At 43.7% G+C, this 22,291-nt stretch overlaps 2 protein-coding genes and 1 non-coding gene across 14 annotated transcripts in view; all 3 read left to right on the top strand.

Moving 5' to 3' along the window:
* The window catches only part of c5 (complement component 5), a 28,674-nt gene extending 12,473 nt beyond the window's left edge, over nucleotides 1-16,201 (top strand). The window contains exons 17-42 of one of the 2 annotated variants that reach the window (XM_071484128.1): nucleotides 1,620-1,811; nucleotides 2,326-2,410; nucleotides 2,960-3,042; nucleotides 3,392-3,531; nucleotides 3,674-3,907; nucleotides 6,116-6,176; nucleotides 6,265-6,354; nucleotides 6,844-7,056; nucleotides 7,138-7,213; nucleotides 7,991-8,150; nucleotides 8,750-8,854; nucleotides 9,273-9,444; nucleotides 9,567-9,691; nucleotides 9,969-10,049; nucleotides 10,157-10,315; nucleotides 10,457-10,519; nucleotides 10,603-10,693; nucleotides 10,772-10,811; nucleotides 11,755-11,857; nucleotides 12,320-12,394; nucleotides 12,752-12,857; nucleotides 13,713-13,796; nucleotides 14,030-14,119; nucleotides 14,536-14,628; nucleotides 15,605-15,743; nucleotides 15,832-16,201. In XM_071484128.1, coding sequence (XP_071340229.1) covers nucleotides 1,620-1,811; nucleotides 2,326-2,410; nucleotides 2,960-3,042; nucleotides 3,392-3,531; nucleotides 3,674-3,907; nucleotides 6,116-6,176; nucleotides 6,265-6,354; nucleotides 6,844-7,056; nucleotides 7,138-7,213; nucleotides 7,991-8,150; nucleotides 8,750-8,854; nucleotides 9,273-9,444; nucleotides 9,567-9,691; nucleotides 9,969-10,049; nucleotides 10,157-10,315; nucleotides 10,457-10,519; nucleotides 10,603-10,693; nucleotides 10,772-10,811; nucleotides 11,755-11,857; nucleotides 12,320-12,394; nucleotides 12,752-12,857; nucleotides 13,713-13,796; nucleotides 14,030-14,119; nucleotides 14,536-14,628; nucleotides 15,605-15,743; nucleotides 15,832-15,973 — 3,002 coding nt within the window. In that variant the 3' untranslated portion in view covers nucleotides 15,974-16,201. Of the gene's footprint in view, nucleotides 1-1,619; nucleotides 1,812-2,325; nucleotides 2,411-2,959; nucleotides 3,043-3,391; nucleotides 3,532-3,673; nucleotides 3,908-6,115; nucleotides 6,177-6,264; nucleotides 6,355-6,843; nucleotides 7,057-7,137; nucleotides 7,214-7,990; nucleotides 8,151-8,749; nucleotides 8,855-9,272; nucleotides 9,445-9,566; nucleotides 9,692-9,968; nucleotides 10,050-10,156; nucleotides 10,316-10,456; nucleotides 10,520-10,602; nucleotides 10,694-10,771; nucleotides 10,812-11,754; nucleotides 11,858-12,319; nucleotides 12,395-12,751; nucleotides 12,858-13,712; nucleotides 13,797-14,029; nucleotides 14,120-14,535; nucleotides 14,629-14,717; nucleotides 15,744-15,831 lie in introns of those variants that run through there. The other variant, XM_071484129.1, reaches the window with a different exon arrangement.
* trnas-gcu (transfer RNA serine (anticodon GCU)) lies at nucleotides 295-376 on the top strand. The gene has a single exon. It is a non-coding gene; the product is annotated as a tRNA-Ser (tRNA).
* A 2,306-nt stretch (nucleotides 16,202-18,507) lies between the features above and the next one.
* cntrl (centriolin) overlaps nucleotides 18,508-22,291 on the top strand; it is a 57,054-nt gene continuing 53,270 nt past the window's right edge. For 10 of the 11 annotated variants that reach the window (XR_011691737.1, XR_011691736.1, XR_011691738.1 and 7 more), the window contains exons 1-6: nucleotides 18,509-18,735; nucleotides 19,895-19,964; nucleotides 20,062-20,171; nucleotides 20,743-20,873; nucleotides 21,249-21,390; nucleotides 22,049-22,235. Coding sequence is in view for 8 of the 11 variants with exons in the window: in XM_071484118.1 (XP_071340219.1) it covers nucleotides 19,910-19,964; nucleotides 20,062-20,171; nucleotides 20,743-20,873; nucleotides 21,249-21,390; nucleotides 22,049-22,235 (625 nt within the window). In the remaining 3 variants the exon portion in view is untranslated. Of the gene's footprint in view, nucleotides 18,736-19,894; nucleotides 19,965-20,061; nucleotides 20,172-20,742; nucleotides 20,874-21,248; nucleotides 21,391-22,048; nucleotides 22,236-22,291 lie in introns of all 11 variants that reach the window. The other variant, XM_071484126.1, reaches the window with a different exon arrangement.

Genomic DNA, 22,291 nt, shown 5'->3' with positions numbered 1-22,291 from the left:
CTCCTGATTAGAGGTGAAGAAAGGGTTAAAAGTTTGCTGGAGAATGCGGGCATCGATCCCGCTACCTCTCACATGCTAAGCGAGCGCTCTACCATTTGAGCTAATTCCCCACCGTGTGCACATCAAAGTAAGGATGTCACGAGAACCGATACTTTGGTACCAAGTCAACACCAAAATTCTGAAAATGTGATGGTACGTTTTCTTCCATGGGACCGTAGTTGCTGAAGATTCTGCAAATTCTCCCAGGTGTTACGCCCTGGACCGCCTTTGTCCATTAAAAGGGCCAAACAAGAGGACGAGGTGGCCGAGTGGTTAAGGCGATGGACTGCTAATCCATTGTGCTCTGCACGCGTGGGTTCGAATCCCATCCTCGTCGGGATGAAGGTTACTTTAGTTTGCCAGGTTTCCATGTCAACAAGCTAACTGGCTCCATCATACCAAACTATCTGTGGGATATCATCAGTTTCATCAGGAGAAGGAATAACTAGCAAACAAATGTAAGGTCACAAATAAGGCAATTTAGTATAAATAAGTTAACCAAAATCATTTCACGGCAACACAAAACGAGGTCCGGATAATGGGTGAACCTGGAAAAGAAAGAAAGGGCAACAAACAGGAAACAATAAGTTAAAACAGAACACCCTCCCAGCCACAGGGAGTAACATGCAGACACTATCTGGTGTACACACAAAAACTGGCCCACTGGCCAATAGCAATGATCACAGAGCTGTCACCACTCGCTTGTTCACACACACAACCTCACGCTGCCGTCTGACCCACTGGCTCAGACCAGGCCTCCTCAAAGCTCCTTAGGCCGCGTTCAGACTGCAGGCGAACCTGATTCAAATCAGATTCCTACTCAAATCCGATTTTTAGGGCTGACTGTCCACACTGTTTTTAGCAGGTGTCCAAATCGGATATGGCTCTGTTCAGACTGTGCCACATTATTGACTGATCTGACAGGTTGCTGTAGTAACGGAGCGTCTGACGTCATATAATTGCGACAGCGACAACAACAACAACAACAACAAACATGATGGAGGCAGGTCACCTCAGTATATTGGCCTCATCACTGTGCAGTAGAGGTGCAGAACATCTCAGACGCACTAGACATTTGCAACGCCGCAGGAGGCTGGTAGGATTATACACAAGAATGCTTCGTGCTGCACTCACTGCCGGAGTTTCTGTGCAGCGACGTGTGTGGCGCCACCCGAAGAGCTGGGTCTGGAGAGTGACGTTACGGACAGTCAAAACCGATCTGAGTGTTTGGAGCTGTTCAGACTTCAAAAGAGCCATCCAGTTCCAATCTGGATGGGCTAAAAATCGGATTTTGGTTGGCAGTCTGAACAAGGCCTTATACTCCAGCTCTTGATTGCCAAATCAGGTACAGCTGTGCTGGTTCACCTGCTGGAAAAAGGGGAGGGGCCAAGGACACAATACACAGATCACAAACACCACTCCGGCACATAACACCAACATATTTGTTACTTATGGTGGTAAAAACATAACATGAGACACTTTTAGCTGCAGTCTGAACACACGGTACATGTAACCAGATAAAGGAGTAGACAACAGTGGAAAACAGACCTATAACAGTTTGTCTTTTTGTCTGTGAACAGCGGAGAGTTACGGTCCAGTGAAGACCTGCTGTGAGCTGGGGATGAAGTACATCCCAAAGAGTGTGACCTGCCTTCAGTTCGCTGTGCAGAAATTCTATAAATACCCTCTCTGCAGACAGGCCTTCAGAGCCTGCTGTGAGTTCATACAGCAGCACCTGGACCAGGACCAGAACCTCGTCCTGGGACGTCACGGTGAGCCCGGACTCCTCACATCACACCCCAACACACACTGACAGGATAATGATGTCACAGCTTAGTCCTCCACGTGGTCATGAAATCAGGTGCCTGTTTGGGGTCAAATGCAGCAACAAAGGTGAATGAATGAAATCAAAAGTGTTTGTGCTGATCTGATAGATGATGGGAACATCCTGACACCAACAGCTGATGGAAAAATTCAAATCATCAGGATGTAAAGAAAGAAAAAAAGAAAAGCTCATCTGTTTTTTCATGTCATCAAACTGTCCCATTAATAGCAGCTGTGATTAGCTGTGATCAGCTGCTGTCTGCAGTGTATCATGATGTCTCCTTATCACTCTGCTGCTTCCCCCCTGAGGACTCACAGACCAGATCCTGTCCTAGTTCAAGTCCAGAGTCTGGCATAGATTAACCCACATTGTGTGCCACTGCAATGAAGTACATGTGTCACATTATCATAATGCAAGTTTGTTGTGTGTGTATGTGTGTGTGTGTGTGTGTGTGTGTACAGAGATGGGTGCAGACTTCGACCTGGCTCCGTCACTGGTGCGGAGTTACTTTCCAGAGAGCTGGCTGTGGGAGGTGCAGCGCGTCAGGTGACACAAGTCAAACACACCTCAGACTTTTTGTTTGCTTGGACAAACAGATGAAAAAACTGAACCAGCTGTAATAAAACTGGGGACAAAGGCAGAGCACAGTGGAGCGAAGGAAACCTCCAGCTGTGTAAAGCAGGAGGCCCTGTTAGACTGAGGCGGTGCACCTGAGGGACTCTCAGAGTTAATTATGAAACAAACACTATGAGGACAGAGACAAACCTGTTATCAGTGACCTCTGTAGAGATCATTTACGTACAGCGTGTCATTGGAGGAAGTGACAATTTAATAAAGATGATTTGTTAACGAATGAACAGCTCTGAGGGAACAGGAAGAAGTCGTATCACACTCTGCATTTTATAAAACATGTCCGACACCTGGTTGAGTCCATCCACTGTAGACTTGTACATAGTTTATTATTTTACACCCTCAGATTGTTTCAAATGAGTACTGGTGTGATAACGCAGTAATGGCTCAAGGGTCTGAACGTCAACATGCCGAGGTGTCGCGGCTGCTGTGATGGTGTCTAATTTTGTATGTGTGTGTTTTTAGGCCAGGACAGATGCCTGTCAGCAGGGCTCTACCAGACTCTCTCACCACCTGGGAGATCAAGGCCATCGGCATGTTCAAGAACGGTGAGTCTCTTGTTTGTTCTGTTCTTTCGCTCCTCTCAGTGCCTGCAGCCCTGCAGAGTTTTCCACTGAAGCGTTCTGCAGATGAAACCAAGTTGATGTTGTTACAAAGAGGAAACCTCGGACACAGACCTCAGGGAGGTTTCTGGACAGCTCGGCGTCCAAGGCGACACATAGGAACACGAGTTTCTATCATGTATCCTCCTGGTTTTAATCATGTTCAGTAAATGATACAGAACATAACCTGGTTATTTAGCTTCCTATAGCTGCTGCCTGCTGCTGCCCCTGCAGGGGTAGATGTAGCTGTATGTAGTGGAACTGAGGTGGTTTGTTGTCGTTGTTTGTCCTCCAGGTATTTGTGTTGCAGAGCCGGTCCAGGTGTCGGTCACTCTGCCGCTCAGCCTGGACGTCCCGCTGCCGTATCAGGTGGTCAGAGGAGAACAGCTGGAGCTGTCAGGCTCAGTGTACAACCAACAGGTCCACAGCATCATGGTACCAACCGCACACCACACTCAACTACATATCCCATGATGCTCAGAGCCTGCTAAGAGCTGTAATCATGAAGTGCTAACAACCTTGTTTTTTCTTTGGTAAAGCACAAAGCGTTTGAGCGTTGTCGTTGTCTCCTCCTCAGTATTGCGTCACGCTGACGGTCGGACCAGCGATCTGTCTGCTCCAGTCAAAGCCAACTGCAGGAAGGGAGGGGTTGCACTCCACACCCTGCCACTGGAATCATCTGTCTGAAGAGGGGGTGGGCCAAGTAACCTTCACCCTGCTGGGACTGGAGCCTGGAGAGCACACCCTGACCTTCACCCTGATGACTCGCAAGGGAGTCGGAGACAAAGTGGAGAAGAAGCTCAGAGTGGTGGTCGGTACATGGATGGAGGATGGATAGATGGATGGAGGAATGGATGGAGGATGGATGGATGGAGGAATGGATGGAGGGATGGATGGAGGATGGAGGGATGGAGGGATGGATGGAGGATGGATGATGGATGGAGGGATGGATGATGGATGGATGGATGGATGGATGGAGGAATGGGTGGAGGAATGGATGGAGGATGGATGGATGATGGAGGGATGGATGGAGGATGGATACATGGATGGATGGAGGAGGATGAGGAGGATGGATGGATGGATGATGGATGGATGGATGGATGGAGGAGGATAGATGAAGGATGGATGGAAGAGGATGAATGACGGAGGGATGGAAGAGGATGGATGATGGATGGATGGAGGGATGGATGATAGATTAGGATGGATGATGGATGGATGGAGGGATGGATGATGGATGGATGGATGGATGGATTAGGATGGATGATGGATAGATGGAGGGATGGAGGAGGATGGATGATGGATGGATGGAGGGATGGATGGATGGATTAGGATGGAGGGATGGATTAGGATGGATGGATGGATGATGGAGGGATGGAGGGATGATGATGGATGGATGGATGGAGGATGATGGATGGAGGGATGGATGGATGGATTAGGATGGATGATGGATGGATGGAGGGATGGATGATAGATGGATGGAGAAGGATGGATGGAGGGATGGATGGAGGATGGATGGATGGATGGATGGATGGATGATGGATGGATGGAGGGATGGATGGATGGATTAGGATGGATGATGGATGGATGGAGGGATGGATGATAGATGGATGGAGAAGGATGGATGGAGGGATGGATGGAGGATGGATGGATGGATGGATGGATGGATGATGGATGGATGGAGGGATGGAGGAGGATGGATGATGGATGGATGGATGGATTAGGATGGATGGATGGATGGAAGGATGGATGGAGGGATGGATGGAGGATGGATGGATGGATTAGGATGGATGATGGATGGAGGAGGATGGATGGAGGGATGGATGGAGGATGGATGAATGGATTAGGATGGATGGATGGATTAGGATGGATGGATTAGGATGGATGATGGATGATGGATGGATGGAGGGATGGATGGAGGATGGATGGATGGATGGATTAGGATGGATGGAGGGATGGATGGATGGATGGATGGATGGATGGATTAGGATGGATGATGGATGGATGGAGGGATGGATGATGGATGGATGGAGGAGGATGGATGGAGGGATTAGGATGGATGATGGATGGATGGAGGGATGGATGGAGGATGGATGGATGGATGGATGGATGGATGGATGGATGGATGGATGGATGATGGATGGATGGATTAGGATGGATGGATGGATTAGGATGGATGGATTAGGATGGATGATGGATGATGGATGGATGGAGGAGGATGGATGGAGAGATGGATGGAGGATGGATGGATGGATGATTAGGATGGATGGATTAGGATGGATGATGGATGATGGATGGATGGAGGAGGATGGATGGAGGGATGGATGGAGGATGGATGGATGGATGGAGGATGGATGGATGGATGGATGGATGGATGGATGGATTAGGATGGATGATGGATGGATGGATGTTACGTTAATAATTGTTTTTTTTCCTGCTAGTTGTTTCATTTTCAATGGGATTCAGTCAAAACAATTAATGATCATTTTCATTATCAATTACTATATTAAATATTTTCATGACTAATCATTAAATGTCATTAAAATTTTCCATAAAAGTTTTATCCATCCACAACCCAAAGATATTTAATTTAATTCAAACAGACAATGAAAAAAAACATCACTGACACAGACGTACAGCAACTAAAATACAAACAGATGAATCATGAACAACAGACAGGTCACTTCTACGTTTTTCTATTTATTTATTGATGATACTTATAAAACATATCATCATAGTTTATGTTTTCAAAGGTTTTAGTCTAATTTTCATCATAAAGAAGTCATGTTGTAGTGAGCTAAGGTGGCCCTCACCAGGTCAGGGCCGAGGTTGGGAATCTCTGAGGACAGGTGAGGAATGGCAGCGTCTGGAAAGGTGCAGGGGGAGGAGCTGTGAGATGAAAAAAGATGAGCTGGGCAGGAACATCACATCTCATCAGAAATACATGAAACAGGTGCTGAGCTGCTTTAAACAGTTTGTTAACATGAATCTCAGTTCTTATCTTCTGCCTCGGTGTCTGCAGCCTGAAGGGGTGAGAAAAGAGGTGTTCTCTGGAGGGACACTGGACCCACAGGGAATCTACGGTACGTGGGTCTGATCCACAGCTCTGTGCTGACGCTCGGCTCTGAGGGGAGAAGTGTGTTGAGGTTGTGTGTTTCTGTGTTGTTGTAGGTTCAGAGAAGATGACGGTGGAGCTGAAGAACACGCTGCCGGCCAACATCGTTCCCAACACAGCTGTGGAGAGGATGCTGACTATCAACGGTAAGAGATGCTGTGGGGCTGAGTTACACAGCTACGACTAGGAATGGATGTGAGAGTGTAACAAGAATAAGTGCAGATGATGACGAGTTTGTGGGCGAATTGAATCAGAAGAGATCCAGTGCTGACCATTATCTTTTCCAGTGATTTCATTATAACAGATGTAAGTGCTGTTGGCCTAAAACACTGTACTCTGTAGGAAACTGTTTTTGTGGGAGCAGGTGAATATGAGACGTCTTCCAAGTTTGCACAAAGGTAAAAACAAAGGTTTCCAGGGACCAGTTCTCTGCTTGAGTTCCACTTGAGTCGGGGCTGCAGGGGCCGCAGGACTTCCTTGACTTGGTACTCTGCAAGATGCAGTTCAGGATTAAAAACCAGATGCATGCTGGCTAAAAGCCAGGCTCTACCTCCCCCTAAAGGTTATTGGTGTAATTAAATTTGCATGTGTTCGCTGCATGTGTGTTTCATTGACTCTGCGTGTTTATGTACCAGGTGAAGTTCTAGACGAGGCCTTGTCAGTGATACACAACCCTGAGGGCCTCAGACAGCTCATCAACCTGCCGGGCGGGTCAGCAGACGCAGAGCTGAGTGTCCTCCTCCGCCTCACCTACATGTACCAGTACCTGGAGAGGACGAGGAGCTGGGACCTCGTGGGAGGAGACGTCTTCAGAGAATCTGCACACCTGAGACAGAAGATCAAAGAGGGTGAGGAGATACTGAAGAGACACTGATGATGACATGAGAGGTTTCATTTAGTGTTTATTTACTCTGCGTGTGTGTGTGTAGCTCTGGTTGCTGTCAACTCCTTCAGACTTGGAGACTCCAGTTACAGCAGATGGATGAAGCGAGAGTCCAGCACCTGGTAAGAACACACACCTTTTTTTTTAAATATTATTTTTTTGGCCTTTTCATGCCTTTATTGATAGGGCAGTCGAGAGAGACAGGAAATGGGGAGGCAGAGAGAGGGGGAATGACACGCAGGAGAGGGCCGCCCGGCGCGGGATTCGAACCGGGGCAGCCTGCAGTGAGGACTATAGCCTCAACACATGGGGCGGGTGCTCTACCCACTAAACACCACCCAAGAACACACACTTTGATGTGAATATAAACCTGATTCAAACATTGAGCCTCCAACTCTGAAAACATCAAACTGGAGAAAATGTGCTTCTTCTCCACAAACCCTCGTTTCTCGTGTCAGCTTCATGTTCGTTTTGGACACGTCTGGGGATAAATCAGCTCTGTCGACAAACCCTGAACATAACATAAAGTTTTCACTCTCTATTAACCATAATTTTGTCACTTTGGGGAAAGTGTTAGAGACCTTACCTTGTATCTATGATTTATTAGCTCATAATCATATGAAAACTGTTAAAAGATAAATTCCATATTCTCAAAATCCAGGTAGTTGATGAGTCAATAATTATTCTTTATGTAAAGATATAGTGGAGTCATCAGCCCCCCACCCCCACCCCCCGTGTGTGTTTCTCTGGTCTCTGTTTCCATTTCTGGTCTAAGTCTTAAGATTATATTGATAACAATAAGTTTTCTTCTTCTACTCTGGCTCCACCTGCTGGTCGTATTATATTATATTGTTATTACATGATATGATATTATTGTCTCCCTGTGTGCTGTCTGTCAGGCTGACAGCTCTGGTGGTGAAGACTATGTCTGTGATGGATCAGATCGTCACTGTGAACCATCAGGCGCTGTCAGACTCTGTCGCCTGGCTGATCCGAAGCTGTCAGCAGGCGGACGGATCCTTCACCGACAAATCCTCCTACAAATCCAAAAAATTCATGGTCAGCAACAAACTTCTTCTCCCCTTGTTTTACTGACATTTCCTTCTCAGCTACGGACGACCACAAGTGTTCTTTCATTAATCAATAACTAATAGTACAATAAAAATAGACATTGATAAATTTGTTTACAAATTAATTAGTTCATTCATTGTTTTATATTTTTAATGACCAGTAAAAAGAGCAATTATTTTAAAATAAATTATTAATAAAATATTAAACTTAATAATAAATAGTTCAAAATTAAAAAAAGGTTTACAAAACCAACACAAAACAGTCAATAAGTACATAATATAAAAATACATTAAATAATTCATAAATATACAATGACATTTAAAGATCTATTTGAAAATTCAGTTTGAAAGGAGAAATAAATAACTATTAAAAGTATTTAAAAAAGCATTTTCTTTACCATCTCCCTGCTGCTTTTCCTGTTAGCTTTTCAATTAGCTTGGTCATTTAGCTTCTCCTTTTAATGGCAATAATTAATGACATACTTTGTGAGTATTTCCATATCCTACCTCCGTACTCACCAGGCAGAGGCTACAGTTGGATAACCTTTAAAATGGTTGTGTTCTTCTGATCTTCTGTTCTGGCTGCAGGCTGTGGGGACCAGTGCAGTGGAGCAGTCGGTGTATCTGACGTCCTTCGTGCTGATCGCCCTACACAGAGCCACGAGCATCCAAGACCCAATCCTGCAGCTGCGAGTGAGAACAGACTCCTCCCCCGCTACACCTGTCTTTGTGGTCCTTAGTGTGTCTTTGTTGTAGTTCTGTGTTTCTCTTTGTGCTCATCTGATCAATTAATCAAGAAATTTTAACAGTCGCTTCCTGTGGAGGCTCCGATCCGAGGGCCTCCTGGTCTTGGGGCTCTTTAGAGCCTGTGCCTGGTCAACCATTCAGTGACCCTGGTTACCAGTGTGTGTTAGTTATGATTTTAAATTGCATAATTCTCTTTGAAATATTCTGTTTGCTGTCCTTGTGGTTGGTTTATGGTCAGTGAATGAATGAATGAATGAATGAATCATTTTATTGTTATGTCTGGTGATTTATATGACAGCTGTTTTACCCCTGACCAGGTGTTTGAGCTCCTCCTCCTCCACCTCTCATCCTTCTTCTCACTCAGTTCCATGATAACAGCAAAAGGTCTGCAGCAGCCTACATTTCCCAGCATGCCCCAGGTGTCAAGAATGTGTATGTGCGTGCGGCGGCAACCTATGCTCTGACCCTTCATGACCCCAACAGTGTGACGTCCAATGAGCTGCTCACCAGCCTGGAGAAAATAGCTCGACAGAAAGGTATGTGTGTGTGTGTGTGTGTGTGTGTGTGTGTGTGTGTGTGTGCGCGCGCACGCTTGTTTACACAGTCACATTATTTTTCCCCACAATGTAATGACATGATAATGTGTGTGTGTGTACAGGTCACCCCGCTGTGCTCAGGTACTGGCAGGAGTCCAGCGTGACGGCTGATTGGCTGAAACCCGACCAGTCCAGCGGTGTGACGGTGGAGACGACGGCCTACGTCCTGCTGACCGTGCTGCTCAAGGTGTTGCTCTCACCTGTTCATGTCTGGGGACCTGAACGTGGTCCTGACCTTTAACATCAGAGCCTAGGTGGGGGGGTGACATCACAACGTTTCCTCAGGTTTTCAGTTTTACTTTGAAACCGTCATCAGGAAACAACAGCTAATAAAGATCAGTTTAATTTCCTGGATCACTTCTTAAGTCGCTCGTGTGTGTAAAACAAATCTATTTGTGCGACTGGTTCCTATGGAAACCGACATCCCATCACACTGAGGTGACTGAGGTGTTTTTGTGTTTAAGGGGAGGATCCCATACGCCAACCCCATCCTGGCCTGGCTGACCCAGGATCAGCACTATGGAGAGGCTCTCTACTCCACAGAGGTACACACACACACACACACACACACACACACACACACACACACACACACACACACACACACACACACAGGTCTTTTTTTCTTCTGGTGACCTTTGACCTCTCTCAGGACACAGTTCTGACTCTGGAGGCTTTGATAGAGTACAGCAAAATCACGTCTCGAGCCGCCCTCAATCAACGTCTCCGCATCCGCTACAGCAACATGAAGAACGGAGCTCTGGGACAAGCCCATCTCACCCAGCGCCGACCTGTGGCCACACCCATCCAGGTGAGACAGAGACAGGTACAGGACAGGGAGACAGGTCCAACAGAGAGATAGAACTAGTCTGATGGTGTTGACATGTAACCAGTTAATTACTCTCTGAACTGTATTTCTGTCTCCTCCTCTACCTGTCCCTTTTTCTCCCAGGTGACAAAGAATGACAACATCATCGTGTCCACAGGTTATGGGAGTGGCGTGTCAAACGTGAAGGTGAGAGTGGTTTAATTCAGTTTGGTTGAGCAGACATTTTTCTCCCTTTTCTTCCCTGTAACTCAGCCTGACTGTGTTTCCAGCTGAAGACAGTTTACTATGAGACCACGGTGTCCACACAGAGGTGTAACTTTGACTTCAATATAGAGATGGTCGGCGCAGACGTCTCTGAGAGTAAGTACCTGCATGTACCTGTCTGCACACCTGGGCTTCTGCCTGTTAACATACATTTCTGCTCCTCCTCCTCCTCAGGTCCCAGTATGCGTGCTCCTCACCTGGTCGCCTGTGCAAAGTAAGAAAACTGAAACCAAACTCACTGACAACCTTTAATTTTTACCTTTACAAACAAATATCAACATGAACACCAGTGATAGGATGATGTGTTTTTGGCTGAACCGCAACATCAGGACCAGACCCACAAACTGGAATCTGACTGACTGATCGTGTTTTAGTTGTAGTTTCTGGCTCCATCAGGTTCTATCAGCGGCTGTTTACAGCTGCAGTGTTGATAACTCAGCTCATTGTTTCTACATTTAGAGACAAACAGTCTGGGTATAAACCTGGTCCAGGTCTGGACCATGAAGAGGAGGAGCTTCAATACACTGAGCCCCGCCTCCATTACAGCAAATAAACTACTGTGATTACATGAATCATTATTACTGAGAGAGAGAGAGAGAGAGAGAGAGAGAGAGAGAGAGAGAGAGAGAGAGAGAGAGAGAGAGGAGTTGCAAGTAAATAAAGACTAAACTGATGTGGGTCCAGACTGAGGCTGAGCTCTGAGTGTGAGGGACACAATAACAAAGATCTTCTGTCTCGTCTAACTTCCTCTTGGATAATTTTAGAGTAATCCAGCAGAAATCTCAGCTCAGTCTTTACCTTTAGCTGATTCATTATGATAATTTGAGCTCAGAAAGAGACACAGACGTCACTGTTTAAATTCATCACATTTTACATGTTGGTCTCATGACACAACACTTGAGTCATTTTTCCATAAAAGCAGTTTTAAAAGTCAAACCTGCAACACAACTGTGACACATTAACACTGTATTGAACTAATCACTTCTCTTTTCTTATGCTTAAAGGAAAAAAATCAGTTTAATAAACCACAAAATACTGTACATAAACCAATTTTAAGTTTTTACTCTTTGTTTCTGCCCTGTTTCTGTGTGTGTGTGTGTGTGTGTGTGTGTGTGTGTGTGTGTGTGTGTGTGTGTGTTTGTTTGAGTGTGTTGCAGGTATAAACCTCCTCCTAACGAGGTGTACACAGAGTCCAGTCTGACAGTGATGAAGATCCAGCTGCCGACAGGTGTGGATGCTCACCTGGAGGACCTCAGAGAGGTGAACTCTTTACCAAAATCCAAGTGCTTAAGTTTCAAAATAAGAGAATGTGGTTCCACATTAGCAGGATGAGGCTCATTTGTTCTCCAGACACTGAGAACCGGTGTGTGGAGACTCAGTCTTAGATCCACACGTTGCCTCAAATTCCCAAAATAAAAAACAGAAGATGAGAAGACTTCTGGAACTTTGTGATGTCACAACAAAGCAGTCACTGCCCTCAGCCACGCCTAGAGCCTCTCTTCTGATTGGCTGACTGACCTGTTGTTACTAGAGCTCCAGAGAGAAGCCTGAGAGAGGAGATGTAAAACTACACTGAGATGGTTTTTGATTCTTAAAACCACAGATATATCTTCTGATGGAGATCAACACTTCAGATAAAACACAGGAGAAGTTAGAATGTGGAGCTTTAATTTGAAATGTTTGACTTGCATGTAATAAATTCATCTGGATGCTGTTTTGCAGTTCAGAGACATGGACGAGCCGCTCATCTCCCACTATGAACTCCAAGGAGACACTGTGATCATTCAGATGGATGCTGTAAGTCACAGAAACACAACAACATCACATCCTAAGTCAGTGAGCGACAGCTACTCGTCAGATCACTAATCTGCATAAACCACAGAAACACAGAGCACCTCTGTTTGAACACAGACGACCAGCAGGTGGATTTAATGGTAGTTTTCTTGAGGTTGGTCTGTTGCAGTTTCAGAGTTCAGACACTCAGGTGGTTTGTTTGATGGACAGCTCTCACTCCAACTGGCCCTGATGAGCTGGTTCACAGATCTGTGAGCAGGGACTGTTGTGAAAACTGACTCAAACCCAGCAGACACAGACGTCACAGTGAACATCACGAAAAGCAGCGTGTACGTTTGATTTGTTGTTTCTGTAACACAGGTTCCCTCTGACGTCTTCCTGTGCGTTGGTTTTCGGATTGAGACCAGGTTCAAGGTGAGCGGAGTCAGCGAGTCCCTGTTTAGTGTCTACGAGCCTCAGGACAAAGGTGAGAGTCACAACCTGCTGTGCATCCTGGGATCTGTAGTCTTTATCGGGTCTAAGCTTTCAGAGAGCTGTTCAGGGAGAACACTGGAGAACACTGATGGAGAACCCTCCGTTTCTGCCAGCAAAAGATAAAACTGATGAAAATGACTGATAAAAATAATAATACTGAGTCAACAGTCTGACGTTGTTATTCTGTTATATTCAGATTTTCTGGGTTTTAATTATCAGATACTGAGAGTTTGTTTTTTTTACAGTTTGTCCAAGTTTTCTGATATTTGTTTAGACTAAATACTTTAAAATTGGCCTGTTGTGTTATAAGATATTTTACATTAACACAGCCAGCAGTGCACTGAAGGCTGTAAACAGCATCTAGATCATACTGCATCCTACAGATGAAATTACAACATATACAAAATATTAACATAGCTTTTATTAGTCCCATAGTGGGGAAATGTGCAGTATCACAGCAGTAAAGTGGACATTGCTGCTATTACTGCTTATTACTGTTATTGCTGTTAGTGCATCTCTCTCTCTCTCTCTATCTCAAACCCAACCGGTTGAGGCAGATGGCCGCCCACCCTGAGCCTGGTTCTGCCTGAGGTTTCTGCCTCTTAAAGGAAGTTTTTCCTTGCCACTGTTGCCAAGTGTTTGCTCTTGGTGGGGGTCTCTTGTTGGGTCTCTTTCTCTCCTAAACTTGAAAGAGAAGGTCTTAACCTCCTCCAATTGGAAAGTGCCTTGAGATAACTTCTCTTGTGATTTATACTTATATTTGAATAAAATTGATTTCATTTCATTTCATTTGACAGTGCAAAAGAATGATTTATGATTTAACAGTTCAGTGATTTGTCTGTTCCAGGCAGCATGTGCACCAAACAGTTCTCCAACCAGGAGCAGAAGCTGCAGCGCCTCTGTCTGGGAGCAGAGTGTCAGTGCATGACAGGTAACGTCCTGAAGAGATGACTTCACAGGCACCTGACCCACTGACCCACCCACCATCTGACCCACCAACCGACCCTGTATTCATTCACATCATTAAAAACTATGAAGGGCAATGACAGAAACAACAATACTGGGATTCAGAATTCAAGAACTCAAAGATCGACTGGCTGAGTGATGAGATGCGCCATGAGTGAGTGTTGTTGTTGTAATTGTGTGTTGTGCGTTGTTGTGCAGCTGCCTGTGCCACCTACAGAGGAAACATCGACTCAACCCTGACAGTGGCCAAACGCATTAATGAGACCTGCGAGCCTCACATGAAATACGGTGAGAGAGTCCAGTTTATGGGTTTTCAAGGTTTTCAAGGAGCAACTCTAAGATATCATTAAAGTACTGAACATGTAGAGTTCAATGACAGATTTGGTGAGATGACCTGTGAGTGTCAGGAAGCTCAAAGAACAAACCGACACTTTACAGAACAAGAAAAAGCAGATAAAGACTAATTTTAAATGACTAGTTCACTTTCTTTTAACTTGGATCTTATTTTTGGTTGTGAGAAAATTAATGACGGTGAGTAGACAGACAGATTGTAAACAAACCAACCGGTGAGACAAACTGATCTGGAAAAGAAAGGAGGTGAACAGTAAAATGTTTGGCTGTTGTAGTTACACATTAAAATTATGGACAGAGACAAAAGATAAAAATGTGTCTGGACTGGTTTCTGCTCTGTTTCCTCCCTGCAGCCTATAGGCTGGTGGTGAAGTCTTCAGCAGCAGAAGGAGACTTTATGACCTACACAGCCACCGTAGCTGAAGTCATGAAGAACACAGATAAACGTGAGACACTGCAACATCCACTCTACTGCATTTAAGTTTTAAAACTATTCTCTTTAGCTACGTTTCCTCCTCCGTCCTCTCTCCTCCAGAGTCTTCAGCCCCTCAAACAGAGACTTTCAGAAACGCTGCTGGACCTGTGTTAGTCTAAAGCTCCAGGTTGTGTTGTAGTCTGGACGGACACAAACAGAGACCTTTGGAAATGATGACGTAGACGCCCTCGGTGGCTCCTGATTGGCTGTTATCAGCCTGGACTACCAGTGGTGAAACAACATGGAGAATGAATGAAAGTGTTCCTGACCTTGTTGTCTCTGCAGCAGCTGTTGTTCAGCTCAGTTCTGGATTTGAACTCTACAACTGTCTCTGCTGTTCCTCGATCGTTCCTCTTTACTCCGGCTCGCACATGCCCAGTAACATTTGTTTTCTAACACAATGAGGTGCTCAGGGTGCACGAAATCTCATGAAATTTGACGCACACACATCAGTCTTGGTGAAAAGAGATCTGATATGGGTTTTGAGCGTGGGTGTGGGAAGGTGTGCAAAACAGCGCCTACAGATTTCAAAACTAAAGCCCCTATAAATCCTCTTGGAGCCAAACCCTCAGAGTAAACAGTGAAGTTTTCATCTGGCGACATGGAGAAGAATGGCATGTTCACCATTGGAGGAGAAAATCGTTGTAACTCAACTCTACATCATCAGATCTTTCTCAAATTTCACAAGTTTGATAAGAGTCAAGACCTTAAGACGTGTAGAAGCCAATTTGAGTTATGGTCTGCACCAAGCTTCACCCTTAAACTAATTACAAGGACTTTCATCTGCCTTTAGGGTCCATTGGAATTTTTGGTTGTTTGTGTTGTGTTAGTGTCACAATATGTTACCAGCTCATCATGTGACTTTATCTCATGTTAATGATTCACTATGTCACATGATGTTCGCCACATTTCTTGAAGTTCACACCCTCTCTTCTCGTGTCCTGTAGAGTTTGAAGAAGTGAATTCAGGTACAGAGGTGACCCTGATAAAAAAGGCCACCTGCAGCGCTGTGGACATCCAGAAAGACAGGCAGTACATGGTGATGGGAGCCAGTGGGTCAGAGGTCACACTCGGCCACAACTTTAAGTCAGTGTCTCTCTATCACTGTCTCTTACCTGTAGTTCTTCCAGTGTGACCTGACTCTGACCTGCTGTGTCGTGTTTGTGTGCTGCAGGTATCGTCTTCCTCTGGACGCAGAGGCCCTGGTGGAGCTTTGGCCGACAGAATGTAGTTCTCAAGATTGTACGGACTACACTGACCAGCTGGAGGACTTTGCTCTGGAGCTGCAGTTATCCAGCTGCCCTGGCTCATCATAACAGTGTCATTGCACTTTTTAATGTAAGACTCAAGACAATTGACTAAGAGCTGTGTGGATAAAGATAAACCTACACTTGTGAACAGGAAACATGTGACTACAGTGAACTGAACAGACAAATGTGGTTTTATGAGCTCACAATCAAAATGTAAATGAATTTTATTTCTCCTTCTCCAAACTGTGCCATCATTTTATAATCTGTCAATAAAGATAGAATAAATTTACTGTCTCTCTCTGTCAGTGTGTGTGTTTAATAAACTTTTCAGGGGAGACCAGGATCAAGACTGTAATCAAAAGGATTCAAGAGGATGAGACATTTTATTTGGGTTAGGGATGATTGTTAAAGGCTTTTAGGACAAAAACACACATGTAACTGACCACTGACTGAGTTTATTGAAAATAAAGCCTGAAAGTTTATGTCAATTTTTCAGCAAATACAGAAAAAAAGAAGAAACAACATTGTTACACACACACACACACATTTTAATCTACATAAGACTTTTTTCATTTTGTCCCACAGAACACATTTCCTTCATGACATCACAAGAACAGAATTAAGACTTTACAATTAAAACTAAACTTTTGTATAGTTTAGTGTGTACGTAGTGTTACACTCAGTAAATGTGATTTAACTTCTTTTGGGCCAATAAATACATTAATTAATTAATAAAGGATTCAGTATTTCCCCACCAGAACAGCTTGCTTCATATTGTAAATAATAATAAAATGTACATATAATTATGTGCATAAAATAATATAAATGTAAAATATAAATAATGAACAGTACGACATTATCCCTCTTTTAAGAGTTTACCTTAAAGTTTGACAGTTTTACTTCAGTTATTCTGCACTTATGTAAAATTTGTCCACTATGCTTTGACGGTGATCCAGCCCTGCTCTTAACTACGTCAGAACAGTCGTATATTCAATTCAATTCAATTCAATTCAATTCAATTCAATTTTATTTGTATAGCGCCAAATCATAATGTACATTATCTCAAGGCACTTTACAGGGTCAGGTCAAGACCTTACTTTCAATTTATATTTTTATATATACTGTGTATATATCTGTGGATCCTACAACTGTGAGAGCTTGAATGTTTTTAGACAGCAACAGAAAGAAAACTAGAAATTGCATTTCTTGTGGAAAATGCTGTGTGAATGCTGAGAGCTGAATGGGGTAGCTGAAGCAATGCTGAAGAAGCTGAAGCAATTGTTGAAGCAATGCTGAAGTAGGAAAAAAGCAATATTTTAAGATTGAAAGCTAAAATTGTCAGGTGGAAGCTGAAATGCATGAAATGGCTGAAAAAAGTTTAATTATTGAAGCAAAATCCTGAAACCGCTCAAGGTTTGAATTTCAGTAGCAGAAGATTAAAAGCAGAAGTCTTAGCTGAAGGCAGAATGGCAGGAAGTAGTGGAAAAAAGTTGAATTGGTGAAGAAAAATACAGACTTGGTTCAGATTTTAAATTTTGAAACGCTGAATATAACGTTTAATTTGAACTGAGCTCTATCTGTAGGGCTGAGTGTAAAGACTCTAAATACAGTACAAACTGACCTGAGAACAGTACGAAGGACTCAAACATGTTGAATGTTGGATGGTACTGTCATCACTCAGAGGCTGAGGATTCAAATTGTGTAAGTCTCTGGGCTTTGGCAGACACACCGTGTGAAAGAGGACAAGCTTCTCTACCATTCTGTCTAGTAAAGGTGTTTGTACAGGTAAAGGTGTGGCCCTGAAGATGAGTTTTTTGGGTTTTTCTGTTATTTTTACGCCCTCTCCCACTCTAGCTGTGACGTCACCATTATAAACTCAGAAATCTCCTGAACAAACTGAAACTTAAATAATCAATTAATCAAAAACAGTGGAAGATATGAAAGAGCTGAATACAAGTTTAACAGCTGAAATTCAGCCGAACATTTAAAGTCTGAATGAAGTCTCTAGCTGTAGTAGATGCTGAAGTTTTTGAAGAGCTGAAGATTTTCTTTATTCATTTGAATGAGAAAAAAAAGCAGAATAAGCTTAATATTTAAAAAAATATAAATAAATAACATCAAAAATCTGAATACATCAGATAATGTCCAGAACGAGCTGAACGTTTTGATACTTGAACGGTTTTAACAGCACAAAAACTGAAGGAGTAGTTAGAGACCGAAAAATGGACGGAAGAATAAAAAAATAAAGATTTGAAAAACAACATGTGTGAAATATGCCTCAGCATTCACACACAATCAGTTTTAGTTTTGGTTTTTATAAACAGTCTGTGTTTAACTCACACGCTTACAGGCGAGCATGCATTTATGCTGCTTTCGCGTGATGTCGGAAACAGCAGAACTGTGCCTCTAGCGCACATTAAACATTTGAAAACACGATACTTTGCAGATACAGCTGAGGACAAAAATGGATTTTATGAAAGCAGATCGTAATATCACTGTGGTAAGTGTGTTCTGTATTCATACAACCAGCAAATAACTCGGGGAGGTACTGAGGCGAGACATGTGCAAAAAAGGGGGAGTATACGAGTTTATTAGTGGGCCTTGAAGGCACCACCCACCTGCAGCTCTCTGTGGAGCATTTTCTGGAACCTGTTGATTATTTCTGTTTCCCGCGCTCTGAGCTCAACGTGTCCGTGTTTTCCAGAGACAGACGGATTTTCTCCAAGTTGTCGACACAGTTAACGTTATTTAACCAGTCGGCTTCGTGTCAGAGGGTTCCCATGGAGACGGAGGATTAACTAACCTCAACCTGGCTAACGTTAGCAAAGGTAAAGTCACCGACAACCGTCCGTTTGTCTCTCCCGCTTCCAGGACGACAGTTGGAAACTCAGTCTGAACCAACCAACCAACTAACTAACTAACCAACTAACTAACCAACCAACTAACTAACTGAAGTTACCGCTGGTTAAAGGAAGCTTCAGGTTTCTATGGCGACCGAAAACTAACGCGTTACCAGGCTAAAGCTAATTATCTGAAAACTTTACCATACAACAGCCCAGTATGACGGATTACTGGTTGTGTATTAACTAGTTAAAGACTAGTTTAGTCTGTGAGTAAACCAAGTTTTATCTTAACCCGGAGTTACACTGTTTGTTTGTTTGTTGGAGGTACTTTTACTTTTGTATTACTTTATACTTTATTGCACTGATTTTACCTGACAGCTTTACGTCACACATTAAGATTTTTACACACAAAACACGTGAAGGTAATAAAATATGATTTAAACTGCCCAACGACAAATACAAGTAGAGCTCAGGCGGTTTAATAGGATCAATATCCATAAACTGTGTCTACAAATGACAGTGAATGTATGAACAAATGAAGTGATGAATCAGTCACCATCTCACCTCATTACCACTGTAGTTACTGAGGATCTTCTGACTCAGTAGATATGTGCTCTTTGCTGTGTAATGTAACCCACTGCTCATTTTCCCTGGAGGTTAATAAGTCTGATTGATCTGTCAGCAGCTGAAATAATTAGTGCATTAATGGATTAGTCAAGCTGCAGAAAATTAACCGACAACCACCTTGATAATTGATAGTCATTTTGTAAAAGTTATATAAAGATATAAAACATTTCATGATTCCAGCTTCTGAAATGTGAAGATCTGCTGCTTTTTCCTTCAAATTGCTTTAATTATTTCAATATTTTTTTATACAATTTATACTATTTACTGATTTTTTCAAATAAAACAATCAATTGCTTAATTGATAATCAGCTTACTCTTACTTAAGCACAGACTCTGAATGCTTTTTCCCCACCACTGGTTGGTGTTAGGATTAAAGTGAGGAAGCAGAATCTGACAGGTAACACAATACAGCACAACACCTGTCTGTCTGTCTGTTTTCTCAGCATCCTTTTTCCATATTTTTAAACTGTCCTTACTTTTCTCCCTCTTGTCTGTCCTCTGTCCACACCCTGTCCAGCTGTTTGGCCCAGAGATGGAGGAGCAGAGGGAGGCAGGGGGGGGTGCAGACTCCCAGGACAACAGAGGAGGTAGAGGGGGAAACCTGGACTAAAGGCTTTAAAACTATATGACTCTTATATTATGACTCTGTTTGTAATCTCCTCCTCTCCTGTCCTCTCCTCTCAGGTATCAGGTATATCACAGAGGAGTTGTTGTTGAAGCTGACTGGTTGTCGGTCTCTGGCTCTGGTTCGCTCTCTGAATCTGTCGTCTTCAACTGCAGACAAACACATTAAGGTCACAACAAACTGTCTGTCTGTCTGTCTCTCTCTCTCTCTCTCTCTCTCTCTCTCTCTCTCTGATTGTCATGTTAAACATGTTAAATCACTCTGTGAGTCTTTTTTTTTCCTCATAAGAAATATTTTGACAGTTGGAAAAGTTCTATACTCTGTTGTTCCTGTCAGTTTTGGTGGGACCTGTAGACCAGGGCCTGAATCACTCATACTGATACCTTTTATTATTGAAAGTGGCTTCTGCACTTTCACACTGGGGAGAGCAGTGTGTGGTGATTTATGAGGTATATGCATTATCAAGAGGATAAATTCAGTGTAGAAGAGAGAAAGTGAAACTGGCATCAATCCTATTGACACTAGAATTAATCTTAGTCGTAGTATCTGTAGTCTCACTGATTTGGGGTGGACCCGCCCTCCCCCAGTCATTTTGTCATCATGGCTAGACTGCAGCTGTAATCCTGGTTTCACTACAGTGGCTGCCTGTAAAAAGAGACTGGTACATCAGTATCATTTAAATAACTAATGTTGCTGTTACTGCTGGTGGAGTCTGGGTTTTATTTGTGTGTGTGTTTCAGTTCATAGAGAACCTCCATGGCTGTCAGCGTCTGCAGGTTTTAAACCTGAACCACAACATGATCCAGAGGATGGAGAGACTCAACACTCTGACACAGCTGAGAGAGCTGCAGCTGGCCCACAACAACATCCAGTGAGACAGACACACACACACACACCTACAGACATTTTGTGAGTTGCCTCGGCAGTACGCGTCTATGAATTTGGGAGGCGGAGCTTCTGATGGAGCGTTGAAGGGAGGGGTTTATTTGTTTGGCTTTTAAGCTCAAATACCATCAGACTTCCTCCAGGATTGTTCAGTCCACCTGTAATGATCTTTAGTCTGTTCTGTACCAAATAAAGCAAACTGTCCCTATAACACAAAAAATACATGAAAATGGGTTAAATCACAATACAGCCTGACAATGTTTGAGACATGTCAGTGACAGTTCTGTGTGTGTGTGTGTGTGTGTGTGTGTGTGTGTGTGTGTGTGTGTGTGTGTGTGTGTGCGTGCGTGCGTGTGTGTAGGAGGATTGAGGGACTGGAGCTTTTGTCCAGTCTGCAGCATCTGAACTTGTCCTACAACAGGATCGACCATGTCCCCCTGTGGCTGGGGAAGAAACTGCACTCACTGCACACACTCCACCTCCAACACAACCTCATCACATCTGTGAGTACAAGCTGTCTGTCTGTGTCTTTATGAGGACCAGTGAGTGAATGTAGAGATGGACGACATCACAACCCCCTGGTGGCTGGCTCCAGTATAGATCATAAACCCTGACCCCTCCATGTCTGATAGATCAAATACACATACATTTTTCCCTAAAGATGGTTTCTCTCATTTAAGGTAGTTCTGATATTTGTTCAAGTGTTAATTTTTCTGATAAATTTGGTTTTAATTTGTTATTTGATAATAATTCAGGAGTGTAACGTCATGACTGACAGCTGTGATTGACAGTTTTGGGTTCCTTACATATTCAGATATCTAAGAACAGAGGCAGTGCAGCCTGGTCAGTATTACCTTTCCTATTATTAAGTATGGAAACAGGTGTGTGTCAGTGAGGTGATTTTTCTGTTAGTGGAGCTTTAAGTTAAGATTATTTTGTCAGAGAACAGGTGTACAGGTGTGTTGAAGTTTAATCACCTGTGTGGAGCAGGAGGAGTCAGTAAGAACTCTGCTGTACCAATAAGAAATGGATTGAACTGCAGAGTTTGGACTCCAGGTTGGAACCTGGTCGACTGAGAAAGACCTTTGGTTTTAGTACAGTTGTGTTTAACTTTCACAAGTATGCAGCTATAAATGTGTATGTGTGCGTATGTGCTTGCAGCTGTACGAGGTGTCCAGACTGCGTTCTCTGAGCAGCCTATCAGAGCTGTCTGTGTCAGGAAACCCTGCCTCCTCGCTGCCACACTCCCGCCTTTTCCTGCTCTACCACCTCAGGACTCTGGACAGGCTGGATGACCTGCCAGTCACCCAGGAGGAGAGAGGAAATGCCCATCAGCGCTTCAACGCTGGTACATCTCTTCACGTCGCACAACCAGGGTCCGCTGGTTGGTCCGACACAGTGTCT

The sequence above is a fragment of the Trachinotus anak genome, unplaced genomic scaffold (genome assembly GCF_046630095.1).
Source record: "Trachinotus anak isolate AG129_WGS33_773 ecotype Australia unplaced genomic scaffold, CSIRO_AGI_Tana_v1 ptg000008l, whole genome shotgun sequence".
In the NCBI taxonomy this organism is placed as follows: domain Eukaryota; kingdom Metazoa; phylum Chordata; class Actinopteri; order Carangiformes; family Carangidae; genus Trachinotus; species Trachinotus anak.
This window is presented reverse-complemented; position numbering and strand designations above follow the sequence as displayed.